General features: G+C 41.7%; 1 protein-coding gene across 2 annotated transcripts in view; it reads right to left on the bottom strand.

Annotated features, from left to right (window-relative positions):
- The window catches only part of LOC137968947 (methionine--tRNA ligase, cytoplasmic-like), a 45,383-nt gene that overhangs the window by 7,320 nt on the left and 25,563 nt on the right, over positions 1–12,500 (bottom strand). For both annotated transcript variants that reach the window (XM_068815426.1, XM_068815425.1), the window contains 9 exons: positions 11,597–11,753; positions 11,216–11,279; positions 9,565–9,682; positions 8,411–8,544; positions 7,318–7,397; positions 5,449–5,580; positions 4,709–4,813; positions 1,296–1,407; positions 1–7 (listed from right to left, as the gene is read on the bottom strand). The exon at positions 1–7 is cut by the window's left edge and continues 65 nt beyond it. In XM_068815426.1, coding sequence (XP_068671527.1) covers positions 1–7; positions 1,296–1,407; positions 4,709–4,813; positions 5,449–5,580; positions 7,318–7,397; positions 8,411–8,544; positions 9,565–9,682; positions 11,216–11,279; positions 11,597–11,753 — 909 coding nt within the window. The remainder of the gene's footprint in view (positions 8–1,295; positions 1,408–4,708; positions 4,814–5,448; positions 5,581–7,317; positions 7,398–8,410; positions 8,545–9,564; positions 9,683–11,215; positions 11,280–11,596; positions 11,754–12,500) is intronic.

Below are 12,500 nucleotides of genomic sequence, written 5' to 3'. Positions count from 1 at the left end.
CTGTCACCTAGCAGAAAATAAAAACGCTTTGTTACATCATTGCAGACTTTTCGTACAAAAGTCTTCCCATAGTGGCTTTTCTTTTATTTTTAAACTAGTTTTCGGAAACGAGGTACGCATTGCAAAATTGATAAAATGTGGGGGTTCACCGACTTTTTTCATTTCAGATATTCGAAATATGCCCCATCTTTCGATTAATTGTTCATCATAACGAAACCTCATCAACTCAAAACTCATACAAATAAACTCTTAAAGTAATAGTCTCTGTGCAAAGGGTGTTTTGGATAACTGCATACCACTAGGAATGGCGTAAACCATTGTAGAGGATAAGCAGAGCAAGTGATTCATGATAAGAAGCAGGGGTCACTGTGGTCATTTATTGGCAGAATAAGTAAGCCGAGGACATTGACTAAGCAAGTTGTACTAATCGACGCCATGTTTGCCTACATTTTCACGCAGCAAGCGCTGAATGACAAAGTGAAAGTGGCAAAAGAATGTGACAACTTATGTCTTCGCGGGTAGTAGAGAGGCGCAGACAATTCGGACAAACGTCCTGAAAGCCAGTTTCGTCCTTACGAAGGGCTCCATTCGAAACTTTAGGTTCTCAGTCTTTACTTGTGCCATTTTGAGGGGCTATAGGTAACAAATATCGAAATTATTCCCAAGGCATTCCCTGAACTTCTCGAAGTTGGTCAAAAACAGGAACTCATCAAGGGAAGCCTCTATCTCCACTAATTCCGTGAGTCAACCCTTTTCGAGTAAATTTATTTTTTTAGAAACAGGTTTTTCCCCCCGAAAAGTATCATATTTCCCTTGAAGCTGAGATAGCTCTGTTTTGATTGGCCTTTACAACGGTGCGTGTGCTGAATCTCCCAAGGGAGGCGTTCTATAAATAAATCTACTCGGGAAAGGTAGACCCCAAGGCCAAGTATGGAATTCGGAGATAAATTCAGATCGATTACTTTTGCAATTTTGGCGCTCGAAAAAGACCAGCTAGCATTTCTGGCAAGGACTGAAATAGTTCGTTGGGAAATTTGAGGAAAATAACTTTCAGCTATCAAGATTTTGAAAAGTTAAGAAAGCCTAAATTTGTTGAGGATACCATTTCTCAGCTACGAAACCCGAAGGGATAGACTTGTTCCAGCCAATAAAAATCCATTACAAGGAACTCCGAAAAGTCACTCTGTCGCTTTTAGTTTAAGAAAAATCCCGTTGGGAGCCCCTGTAAACCACCTTTGCTTAGGCGCACTATTTTGATAGCCATTCTTAGCATATGACATCCGAAGAGAACACACCTGCAACTGCCTCTGAATCTCTTCACTGATTCCAGGCATGTAGGGATGAATGAGAACCGATAGCAACCAGGACAGGTTTGCGGCCACACCTATCACCGAGCCAGCACGTAGTCTGGGCAAATAACAATGCACAGTTTACAACACATGTTAACACTCCCTGAAAATTTTCGATAGTTGTTGTTGTTGTTAGACAGTTTCGACAAATTTTCACCACTGAGCCAGCACGTAGTCTGGGCAATGCACAGTTCACCACTTATATCATGGGTTCACACTTGAAAAATAATTTAGTCCGGGCTTATGCAGACTTGGCATGAAACCACATTTTGGTTGCCATACACAATCGAGACTCACGGTCCTTACAATACAATACGTATACTTAACTGACCACTCCCCATACATAGCGGCTTTTCAGGGCCTGTGAAACACAGCCAATGAGACAACAGAACCGAACAACAACAACAACAACAACAACAACAACTGTTCAGAATCCCAACTGGCCGGAGGCAAACTAACAGTTGGGTAGTTACTAATGCAGCCGAGAAGTTGAGCCAGGCAGGGACTACCAGGAACAAATTCAACGAGTGATCAAAACGGGTCTTGAACCTGTGAACTCCGGATCTCAAGCCTTGCGGCAAGCGTCCTAACTACTGGACTGCAGTGAGTCTACGAATAGAGGCCTGGTATACTTAGCATCGCGTCTACGACAAATGGTAAACATCAGGCTGAAATATGCGTCTTGTCAAAACTAAAAGAAACTTGTTTGAGTTTAGAGAGAGACAAGTAAGTGTAAAAAATGTTTTTAATGCTGTTACTGTGTATGAAAAACAGCAGCCTGCGGTTACAGGTTTGCCATTTCACCAAAACTCAATGCTAAATTTCTCTCCTGAGATAAGTTCTTTTTTATGTGTTTTATAATATACATGGAAAAATCTCTTCATTCTGATTGGCTAAGAGCAATGCAGTATCCAGGTAACGCAGTGCAGAAAAGAGGTAATAGACCAAATCGACTGACTCAATGTTGGCACCAATTCAAATCTTCCGGGGTTAAGGTTCATTGTGTATTGTGTTTGCATTATAATGTAGCATTCACATTTAAAAGATATGGAAATACCTGGAACAAAAACGTTCTAAAGGGCTCGAATTGGGTACAACATTGAGTTAACCGATTTGGTCTATTCAGTGGGGAAAAAACGTAAAAAACGAAGCATTCTGATTGGACAATGATCAAAGAAAGTCTTAAATTGGCCAGTCAACCGTGAGCCCCGGATGGCGCAAGTTTTGCTTGATTGCGTGATACGCGTGCTTTTCTTCAGATTAATTTCGATAATCTCATCTCGAATTTTTTTGTCCATGTATATTATAAATAAGTAATCACATGATTTTTCTCGCGCAATTTGGAATAAATAAGCACTCGTTATTTTTCTTCAAATTGCACTCAATCTACAGCTTGTGCAATTTTGTTCGTCTTTGAAACGATTTAATCGTACTTATTTGTTCAGAATCGCACTCGAAATCATGTGATTACCTATTCCAAGAGCCTAAATAACCTTTACAAATTTCTCCGCTTCAACAATTCTCTCAAATATATTGTGTTCATAAAACTTCATTCCCTGAAAATTCAACTTTCTACATTGCTTGATCCACGACCAAGCGAAGAAGGGAATAGGTCACTTCAAAAATACCATAATACTCTTTGTCTGCCCAAGAGTAAATAACAACAATGCTTGTGCAAAATTTGGAGGGCAAGCAAAGAGTATTATGGTATTTTTGAAAGTGGCCTATGGGAGTTTCACACTGGACTGACGTCAGAAAGTACTTTGCTTCGCTGTTTCCAATGCTATTCAAATGCAAATTAGTTTGTGAGATCAGCCGGTATTGGACCCTTTCCCACAACCTCGTTCCCAGGGTCCTCCCTCTTCCTCCCTTGACAAAGTAACCTGGTTGCGGTTAGTCACGTGCCTTTCCCATCCCATGTTCGGTCTTGGGATCAAATTATAGCAGGGTTTTGCAAGGGTTTTTTGGTATCCTCTAAAGGCCGGGACACACTAGGCGACAAGTCACAGCGACATGTCTCTGCGACAAGTTCCTCCATGTGTACTACTTTCAAAACAAGTCGCTGCGACACGACGCCTGTTCGGTGCACACCCAGTGATCTCGTATGAGGGGGAATGTGAACTAGTTTTCTAATTCAATATGGCTAACCATATGACCCTCTTTGATTGGTTCATTTATATTTTGTCGCAGCGACTTGTTGCCGGAAGTGTACACACAATGCGACAACGCTGCTTTCGCTAATTTTGTAGCTGCGATAAGTTGGTTTGAATTCGTGCGACTGATCGCAGCAACAAAATTCTGCAGCAGCGACGATGATTATCATGAAATTAACCGTGTCACACAAGGTGATTTGTTGCGGCGACTTATCCCCGCGACGTGTCGCAGCGACTTATCGCCTAGTGTGTCCCGGCCTTAAGAGCAACCTCGAAATAGAACCCAACCGGTTTAGGAGGAGTGCAGAGAATAATATAGAGTGCCATAAAAACTAATGCTGTGAACTACCACATGTTTTGACGAGATAAAAATGGCCCGAAATATGGATCACAAGAGTTCAAATCACATACGTGGTTAGAGAAACCGGGCTGGTGGCTGTCAAGTTAACGTAATGGATGAGAAAAACGCAGGTCGCGAAATTCGGGCCAGCCCTCGCTGCCATAGGCACACATTAGGGAGCTTAAGCACACGCGTTTTTGAGACGTGGACGGCAACCGGAAGTGAGCTGTTTTCTCGTTTAACTTGTCTTCACACAACCACATTTACCTTGTTAAGTATCTTTTCTCTATTAGAGATGATTAGTATAAAAATCTGGGAGACACCACCGCCCTGGCACGCAAAATGTTCTCTTCCGGTTGCCGGTTGCCGGTTGCCGTCCGCGTCTCAAAAACGCGCGTGCTTAAGCTCCCTATTAAGGGAGCGTTCGATTGACCGTATTCCGGAATAGAAATACATGGAAAAGAAGTTTGAAATTTTTCGTGTTTACGCCAAACATACCGATTTAAATCATCACTCCAAGTATTCTTATTCCGGAATAGGGTCAATCGAAAGCACCCTAAAATATTCAGCATCGATGTTTATGCAAAAAGAAGAAACAGATTCAGCCCAATCAACGGAGCTAGCAGGAAGAGGCGTTTACAGACACATAATGTTACCAGAGCACACATGCAGCCCCCAGATAGTAACGTATTAATTTGGACACAGCAGTGCTTTTACTTCCCTTTAGTTTTTCCAGGGCAAATCCGATGGAGCAGTACTTCTTAATGAACTCTTTCTTTCCTGACATACACGCTGAAGCATTTGAAGAACTCATCATGAAGGAATCTATACCCAGCTTAAATATAACTACGCGGTTGCAGTCATACCTGTCTGAATCGCTTCCCTTGACTAGTACCCAGGGTCGGCTAGACTGAACGTATTGGTTACCAAGCTTGGACATGGTTAGAACATCTTTCAGTCCCTCGCGCATCCTGTGGTGAAACAACACAGGGCTTTGTTACACTTTCAAGTCTCCTCCCAAGCCTTGTTGTTTATAAAACTCCCTGGGGCATTGATGAGCGGACACACTATTTGCAAAGAGTAGAGCAAAAAGTTCACTACGTGGTGACGCCAATTCTCTCGAGCAAAATGTGGCCACCTGAAAAGAGATGTCTCCAAAAGCCTTATGGTGCACGAGGCTACGTAGGCTAAAACAGCCTCATGTCGGAGGGGAGTTTGCAAATGTAGATGAAGGCATTCGACAATTGCTGGATGCTAAGGCAGCAAAAAGGGCCAACGACTGTTGAAATGTAGAAGCTAAAAGGAACCCAAACGAAGACTTCAGAGAGAGCATAAGTCTTCATAGAAAGGGGATAGTTGACTAATATTGATCCCGAGATGACACTTTGCATGTGTGCTTTTGCTGCTGCTAAACACGGTTCAAAACAAAGGATCGTTGCAAGTGATGCAAGTCACATGATTACGCGAAAAAGTACTTCTGTAGCGGTATGGCAACGCTGTCAAATGCTCACCAGCAAAAGCTTCGGCCCAGAGAAGTCTTTCAGGATGCACACAATAGTTGTACGGTGATCTGTGAGGCCCATTTAGGAGTATTAAACACACTCACCTCATGCGTTCATTATTATCGATGTAGGACTTCAGTTCTTTGTTGATGAGTGCAATGAAATTCTTGTCCTCATCGCTCAAGTCCATGGTTGGTACAACACCATCAAAGTTGTTGTGCAAGAACATGAGCGCTCTGAAAGACAATTGACTTTGCAGTTATAAGAACGTAAACGAGCACAGACGCAAGTCCATCCCCCCGCATTAATATCAGCACAAGAATATGCGTAAGAAATGAGCTTATCGTTACTGTGCGTCAGCTTATGTCACTCTTTCAGCGATAAAAAAGGACCAACAAAAGCAAGAACATGGGTATGAAACGTATTAGCGAACGTCCTCCTTTCATATGTGATGGGGAACTACTATCGACCACTACGTCACCGTGTCAGTGTGTCTTCGCTTTCCCTCTGTTTTTTTTATTTTATTTTTACCTTCAACCTTTTCTCTCCGTTTTTCCTGTTTTATAGTACGTCTGGGTTAAGGCAAAGGTAATGGTAGACTTACTTATTTTACGAGGGTAACACGCGCCATTGAACCAGAGTTACTGCCTAGTGGTAATCTCAGATTATCAGAGCCAGTTTCAATCGAGTGTCGTAAAACCAAAACCAAAGTAATTACTTTGGCCAATCAAAAAGGACGGAGACAATGCAGTAAACCAATCAAAACTCAAAGTAATTACACGTAGCCGACACAAAGCGCGGAAAAATGTGCACGCGTGAGTCTGGATTGGTTTTGGTTTCACTTCCAATTGGTTGAAAAAATGGCGCGAAAACTTTGAACCAATCACTGAGTGAAGTAATGCAAAACCAAAGCAATTTGCTAATTACTTTCGACACTCAATTGAAAACCGCTCTAAACTGCGTTCGACAACCGCTTCGGAAAGAAAACAGAAGGGTAGGGAAAGAAACAATCTTTTGTTCATACTTACTTATTTTTCTAAAGGTCTACAATTGGTTTTTGTAGTTAATCCTAGGGTTCACAAAATGGTTTAGAAACAAAGTCGATCCTAATATATAAGGTCATGTCCGATAAGTGTAGTTTACAATTCAATAGGTGTCAAGTCCAATCCAACGTTCCAAGAAGGTAAACTTAGCACAGCGTGCGTTGAAGACAAAAACTCGTTGATTAAATGATGTTTAATTAAAGCAATAATATTGCCCTGGCCGGTCCGGTCTAGTTGCCAAAAGTTCCAAATGCAAGTTTTTCAATCACAAACGTGCGGGTCAAGCTGAAACTCCTTGTCGAGTAAGAGCAAAAGCGCAAAAGCGAAAAACTTGCACAGTCAAATCTGACTGCGAACAAAACTGCAACTTCCACAGGATCGAAAAACTTACGCAATCACATCTCATTGCGAACACAGGAGCAACTTCCACACAATTGAAATACTTGCACAGTCAAATCTCACTACGAACACAACAGCAACTTTTACTTGATGAGCAACGTCGAAAAATCACGTGGTATGCGTTAGTCACAATGCCACAACGGTCGCATGAGGTCGAGGCATTTTTACATAGCCAGTCCTACGAAAATCGCTCAACGCAAGAGGGCATCAAGCACGAGCCCGCCATCAACCGCAAGAGTAGTGCGCGTTTCCCCTTCGCCGAAATGCAATAAACTTGTGGCCTCCGGTGTGCACCTTTAACCCGCCTTCCTCCGTCAATGCTCCATTTTACGAGTTTTAAAAGCTGCAGCGACACGGATCAGAGGAAAGTCGAAACAGACGTCGATGGAATGAGACGGGGATTGAACTGGCGATCATAAGGCCGCGCACAAACCGACTGAGCTACGCCGGCCTGTCTCCGCGGTTCTTACAAAGAGCCATGATCCGATGACTTCATTGGTTAAGGATAAAATGAACTCATCTGTCGCTCACCTATTGATAAAGTTTCCAAAGTTGTTCAGCAATTCAGAGTTATTCTTCAGAACAAAATCAGACCAGCTGAATGCGCTATCCTAGTGTGTTGAGACAAATGCTGTATTAGAGTTTCACGCATTTCTAAATGTAATATTACCCAACATAATAACCAAGCACTCCACCAAAGGGATACTTTATTTTCAAACTTCTGAATTTCACAGCTTGGACGATCTACGAAAATGAGGGAAGTGGTTCTCGCACTTAGCGGGACAAAGTTTAAGCAATAGCCCATTTCCGAGTTGCTGCATGCCTCAGTTTCAAAGCGAGTCCTGGTGTACAACCATTCAAATGGAAATGAGTAGCCTATTCTTGTTCAAATCAAACTTTTTTCCCTTTCAATAGTTGAGCACCAAGACTCAATTCGAAATCGAGACAAACAGCAACTCGGTAATGACCCATTGTTAGGTAGCCTGAACGGCATTCGATCGGCATCGCAGAGGTCAGGAGTTCGAATCCCGTTGAAGCACAACTGAATTTTTCAGGTGTCTATAAAGACACAATAATTGCTTACGTTAGTTTAGGGTCAATCTTTAGTTAATCACGAGATTAATACTCGAGAATGGTAATGTGGAATTCCTTTACTGATCAAACTACATCGCAAACAAGACGATTCTCAGCAAACACGACCTTTATCCACGCAATTTGCCATAAACTTAAAAAACGTCGGAGCAATTTTTGTCAAGATTACCCAAATGCAATCCATTTCAATCTTGCCAAATTCTGTCCAACCATGCTTCTCTTTACCCTTGCTGTATTTCGTTTATTTTGTTCAATGGTTTTAAGTGGTTCTTGCAATGTTTCATTCTACTTTTTGGGCATTTTTGGTGTCATGAAATTAAATCATTTTGCGTGACATAGCCCCTTTAAATTTGCCCAGCAAAGTGTGAGTGAGGATCACTTCTCAAAAATTTTGTCTATAACAAGCAAACACATTTATTGCACTATCTACATCAAAAAAAGCAGTAATCATTTTATTATAAATACGACATTTTAAGAGCGACCCAAAAGCAGGACAAAAAGAAAGTTAAGACAATTTTAGGCGAAGATTTACCTGGTTTTCAGGTCTCATGTACAACAGGTAGAATCTCCAAATGTCTGCAGGGATACCAGTGTCGGCAGCGTCGTTGCCAAAAACACCCACCCCACGACTTTTAGAAAATTTGTCATCCTCATAGTTAAGATATTCTGCAAAAGCAAAGAAAAAAAACCAACAAATTTAAAGATAAGGTCACTAACTTCATAGAAAGTCAAAAAAACAGATGGAGCAGGCTCACTGTCTTCCCTCTATTTGGCAAGCAAGCAAGCAGCCGATCGATCAATCAATCTTTATTTAAGCCCGAAATCTTCACGATTATCATCACGATCTTCACGATAAAAGTGGTTCTCCGAGAGTCGTTACCTAAATTGCATCAATGAATAATTCTAAATTCTGAAGATGATATGAATGTACATTTTTGTTGTCATTTTTGTTGTTGTCTTCAGTAAAGGTGGGCATAGAACAGACAGAGAAGGAAACCAGTCGTAAAAATAGGACAAAATTAACCGTGAATGCAATTGCTGATATAAAGAAACCATACACCCGTAAAGAGAGCATGTTCGCCTCTTGAAACCGTGTTCTTAAAGGTTGTGAAGTGAGCGGGCAAGATAAAAATCTTCAAATCTTACATTCGACTCTACGGTAACAAGATTTTGGAATGAATAGCTGGGGACTTGACTTAGCTTTTTCTTGAAGAAAAATTTCTATGTTATCCTCAATAACCATCACTGGTCCTTGCTTGCATGGGCAAACGTTTGCTTTAAAACTGGGCTGGTTGGGCTAATAAGCTCAAAGGCAAACAAATAGTTTATTGCCTGCATTTATGACTAGGGTGTATTCTCGGTTTTCACATGACGTCACATTTTGGCATCCCGACCCAATCCTCCGGGAATTAAACTGTATTATTATGACACAAACATGTTCTAAAAATGGAGAAAGTGTAGTCAGGAGATGTCATAAGTTCTAAGGAAAAAGGTTTGCCCCTGACTCTTAATATTTTTCAACAAGAGTCAGTGGCAAACCTTTTTCCAAAGAAATTATGCAAACATGTTCTTTTTTTTTTTCGTTAAAAAAACATGGCTGTCGATCACGTGAGTGAAAAGCAACAATACCCTATCCTGGCCAATCTCAAAGACTTTAGAATACAGGTTGCACCGGCTTGCAGCTACCTGTTGCACTGATAGAGTTTAGTAGACTGTAGTTATCATCTGCGCCAATCAGAGTACAAGGAAAAACGACGGTGTGAAATGGAACGTTATCCTTTGCCATGAACTGGTGAAGGGTGACCTAAAAATACGGATCAAACTGTTACGAAGCTGCGAATAAAGTGTATCAAAAATCAAACTTGTTAAATTGGGGATCATTCCAGTGGTGAAAGCATTTGGCTCCCCTCGTGCGTCCCGAGTTTGATTCTCGGAATCAGTGTCACAGCTCGTTTAAGTTTGTGAGTTATCTTCTATACTCCAAGAGGTTTTCATTCTGGTAATTTGCTTGTTTTGATTTACAGTCTTCCTAATTAGTAGAGCACTTGTACCCGACTCTGTAAACTTCTGATTTAAATACAGTGATAATCACCAACAACGTCAATGCCACTGTCACATTGCCATTGTTGCTGCCACTGCTGCCACTGCCACTACTGCAATTACTGCCACTACTACTGCTGCTGCCGCTGCTACTACAGTAACTACTACTACTTGCTGGTGCTGGTGGTGCTGCCACTACTACTGCTACTTACTGCTGCTGCTGCTGCTGCTACTGCTACCATCACAACCACCACCACCAATACTAATACTAATACTACTACTGCACTGGCACCGTCATTGTCATTGTCATTATCAGCCTCATTACTGGCCGTGGTAGTTTTTTTTTTGTTATAAAACGTAGGAAAAAATTTGCTCTGACGAAAAGTCAACACTAAAAACATAGGCCAATAAAGCCAAGCCCAAGTGCTCTGCTAATTTGTGAGAATTAGAGCCAATAACCAGGAAGGAGCCTCCAAATCCAAATACCAGGTCTAAGTAACAGCATTTTCGCAGATCAAGCTATTTTTAGACGAGTTCTTAAATAAGATTTGGCTTGCACTAGTGGCCATTCTCAATCCCATGGGTAATAATTTTACATGCAAGAGTTTTGATTAGCTGGAAAGGTCTGGTTTCGAGGGAAAATCAATCAAAAAATAACTTGGTCTTTAAAAACGACCTTCCACAAATGCAATGAATTTGTATGCCCTGGTCATGGGCTCCTGGTGAGAATGTAATCAAATCAAACGTTGGGTTTTGCTGAGAAGAGAAACCAGAGAACCGAAAAGCAAACCTCTGCGCTCAGAGTAGAGACAACAAGCTCAATCAATACATGGCGCTTAGAATCGAATTCGGGACAAAATGGAGGTCACCTCCACCGACTGATCATCATCATCATCATATTTTTATTTACCCTCGGATTTTTTAAAGTAGCTGGGTGTACAGTAACTAATATCTCCGAGGATTGACCATCCCAACCATGGTATACCACAGAGGACAGACCACAACACCAGGAGCTACATGCCCTACTCTTTGCGACAAGTGTGTGGGTTCTTTTACGTCCCACAGGGTTATGAGTACTGAAGGGTTCTGAGACGGGGCCTACGGTTTACATGTAGCGTCCTTATCCGAGAAGACTAGAGAGTCTAACCATTTCCATATGTCATTACAAAGGCAGCACTTTCTCCTCGGTTGTTGGTCCGGCCGGAGTCGAAACTCGCGGCCTCCAGATTAGCAGTCCGGTGCAATAAGCCACCGGTGCGCGTGTGATGCCTCTTGGTTTATTTTCCAAGACAATTACCTGCTGAGGGTTCTTCCACCATTTCTCCCACTCTTTCGTGTAGTTTGCAGTAATTGAAAGGTATCTAAACCACCAGAAAAAAAAAATAGAAAAGATCAGTTTCATATTAGCTGTAGTTTGTCAATAGCAAACTTTTCCAGCCGATTTTGAAAAGCGGTAACTCCTGAGAACAGCCATTACAAGAATTTTTTAGCGCCTGGAGCTAACACTGACAACATGAAGGAAAAACTTAAAAGTGTGCGAACGGTTTTTGCGATACGATTTAAAAGGCAGCATGTTTTGATTGCCATGCTGAGGTCCTTATACCCGCCCACTTCAATAAAATTAAAGCACTTCTCCTTTGAAACAATTAAAAAATCCCTAAATGAGTATCTGCATTACCCTATTGGTGCATCAAACCACACGTAGAACACTTTGTCCGTGTAACCTTCCAAAGGGACTGGAGTGCCCCATTTTAAGTCACGTGTAATGCATCTGGGTCTCAGGCCCTCCTGGATCCACCCGCGGGTAATATGGCGGGCATTAGGGGTCCATGTTCCTGTAAAACAAATGTGTCGTAAAAAGGACCTTAAACGTGTTAACTCGTAAAATCTTTGGCTTGATACTGTTAGTGTGCTCTTGACAAAAAGGAAAAAGAAAGAGAGGGGGTGGGGGGGGAGTTCAAATTACGTTATTGCTCAAAGAGCACTAGTGATGACCGACAAAGTAAAGAAGCAGTCGTCATGCTCGTGTACCAAAAGAATCTTTCCGAAATCGACTTATTTTTTTTATGTGAACACACGTAATTTAGGTTTAAATCCAGACGCTGCCTGTTACAGGTAGCCGCTCTAATCATCAAAAGCGACGACGTTTGAGAGTTTGCTGGGAACTCCTCGAAGTTGCATTTGCACTTGCTTGCTTCCCTGGCTATCAACATGGCCATTTTCACAAATAAATCACCAAGCTTCTTCCTTTCTGTCCTTCCTTTTTCTTTTTCAAATTCGATTTTGACAAGCAGTTTCTGACTACATCTAACAGGTAGAACGCGCGTCCACCGTATTCCACAGTTCAGGCCGCTAAATTTGTTTATTTTGCTTGAGTCAAAGATGCAATGAAAATCTAACTGACCTTGTTTTCTCGGGCCATACTTTGACTTACCGTTCCTTGATTTGTGCAGTTTAATTTAAAATTGTACCGGAAAAAACTTGGGCTTTACCTCTGTTACTTACAGTGCGCCCTTCGATCTCGGTTGCGAAAAAAGTTTGTCTGGTTTAGAGTAAGGTTGATTTCCGCATCAAAATGAAAA

The sequence above is a fragment of the Montipora foliosa genome, chromosome 8 (assembly GCF_036669935.1).
Source record: "Montipora foliosa isolate CH-2021 chromosome 8, ASM3666993v2, whole genome shotgun sequence".
NCBI lineage: Eukaryota > Metazoa > Cnidaria > Anthozoa > Scleractinia > Acroporidae > Montipora > Montipora foliosa.
Note: the sequence above shows the minus strand (reverse complement) of the source record. Positions and strands in the feature narration are given on the sequence as shown.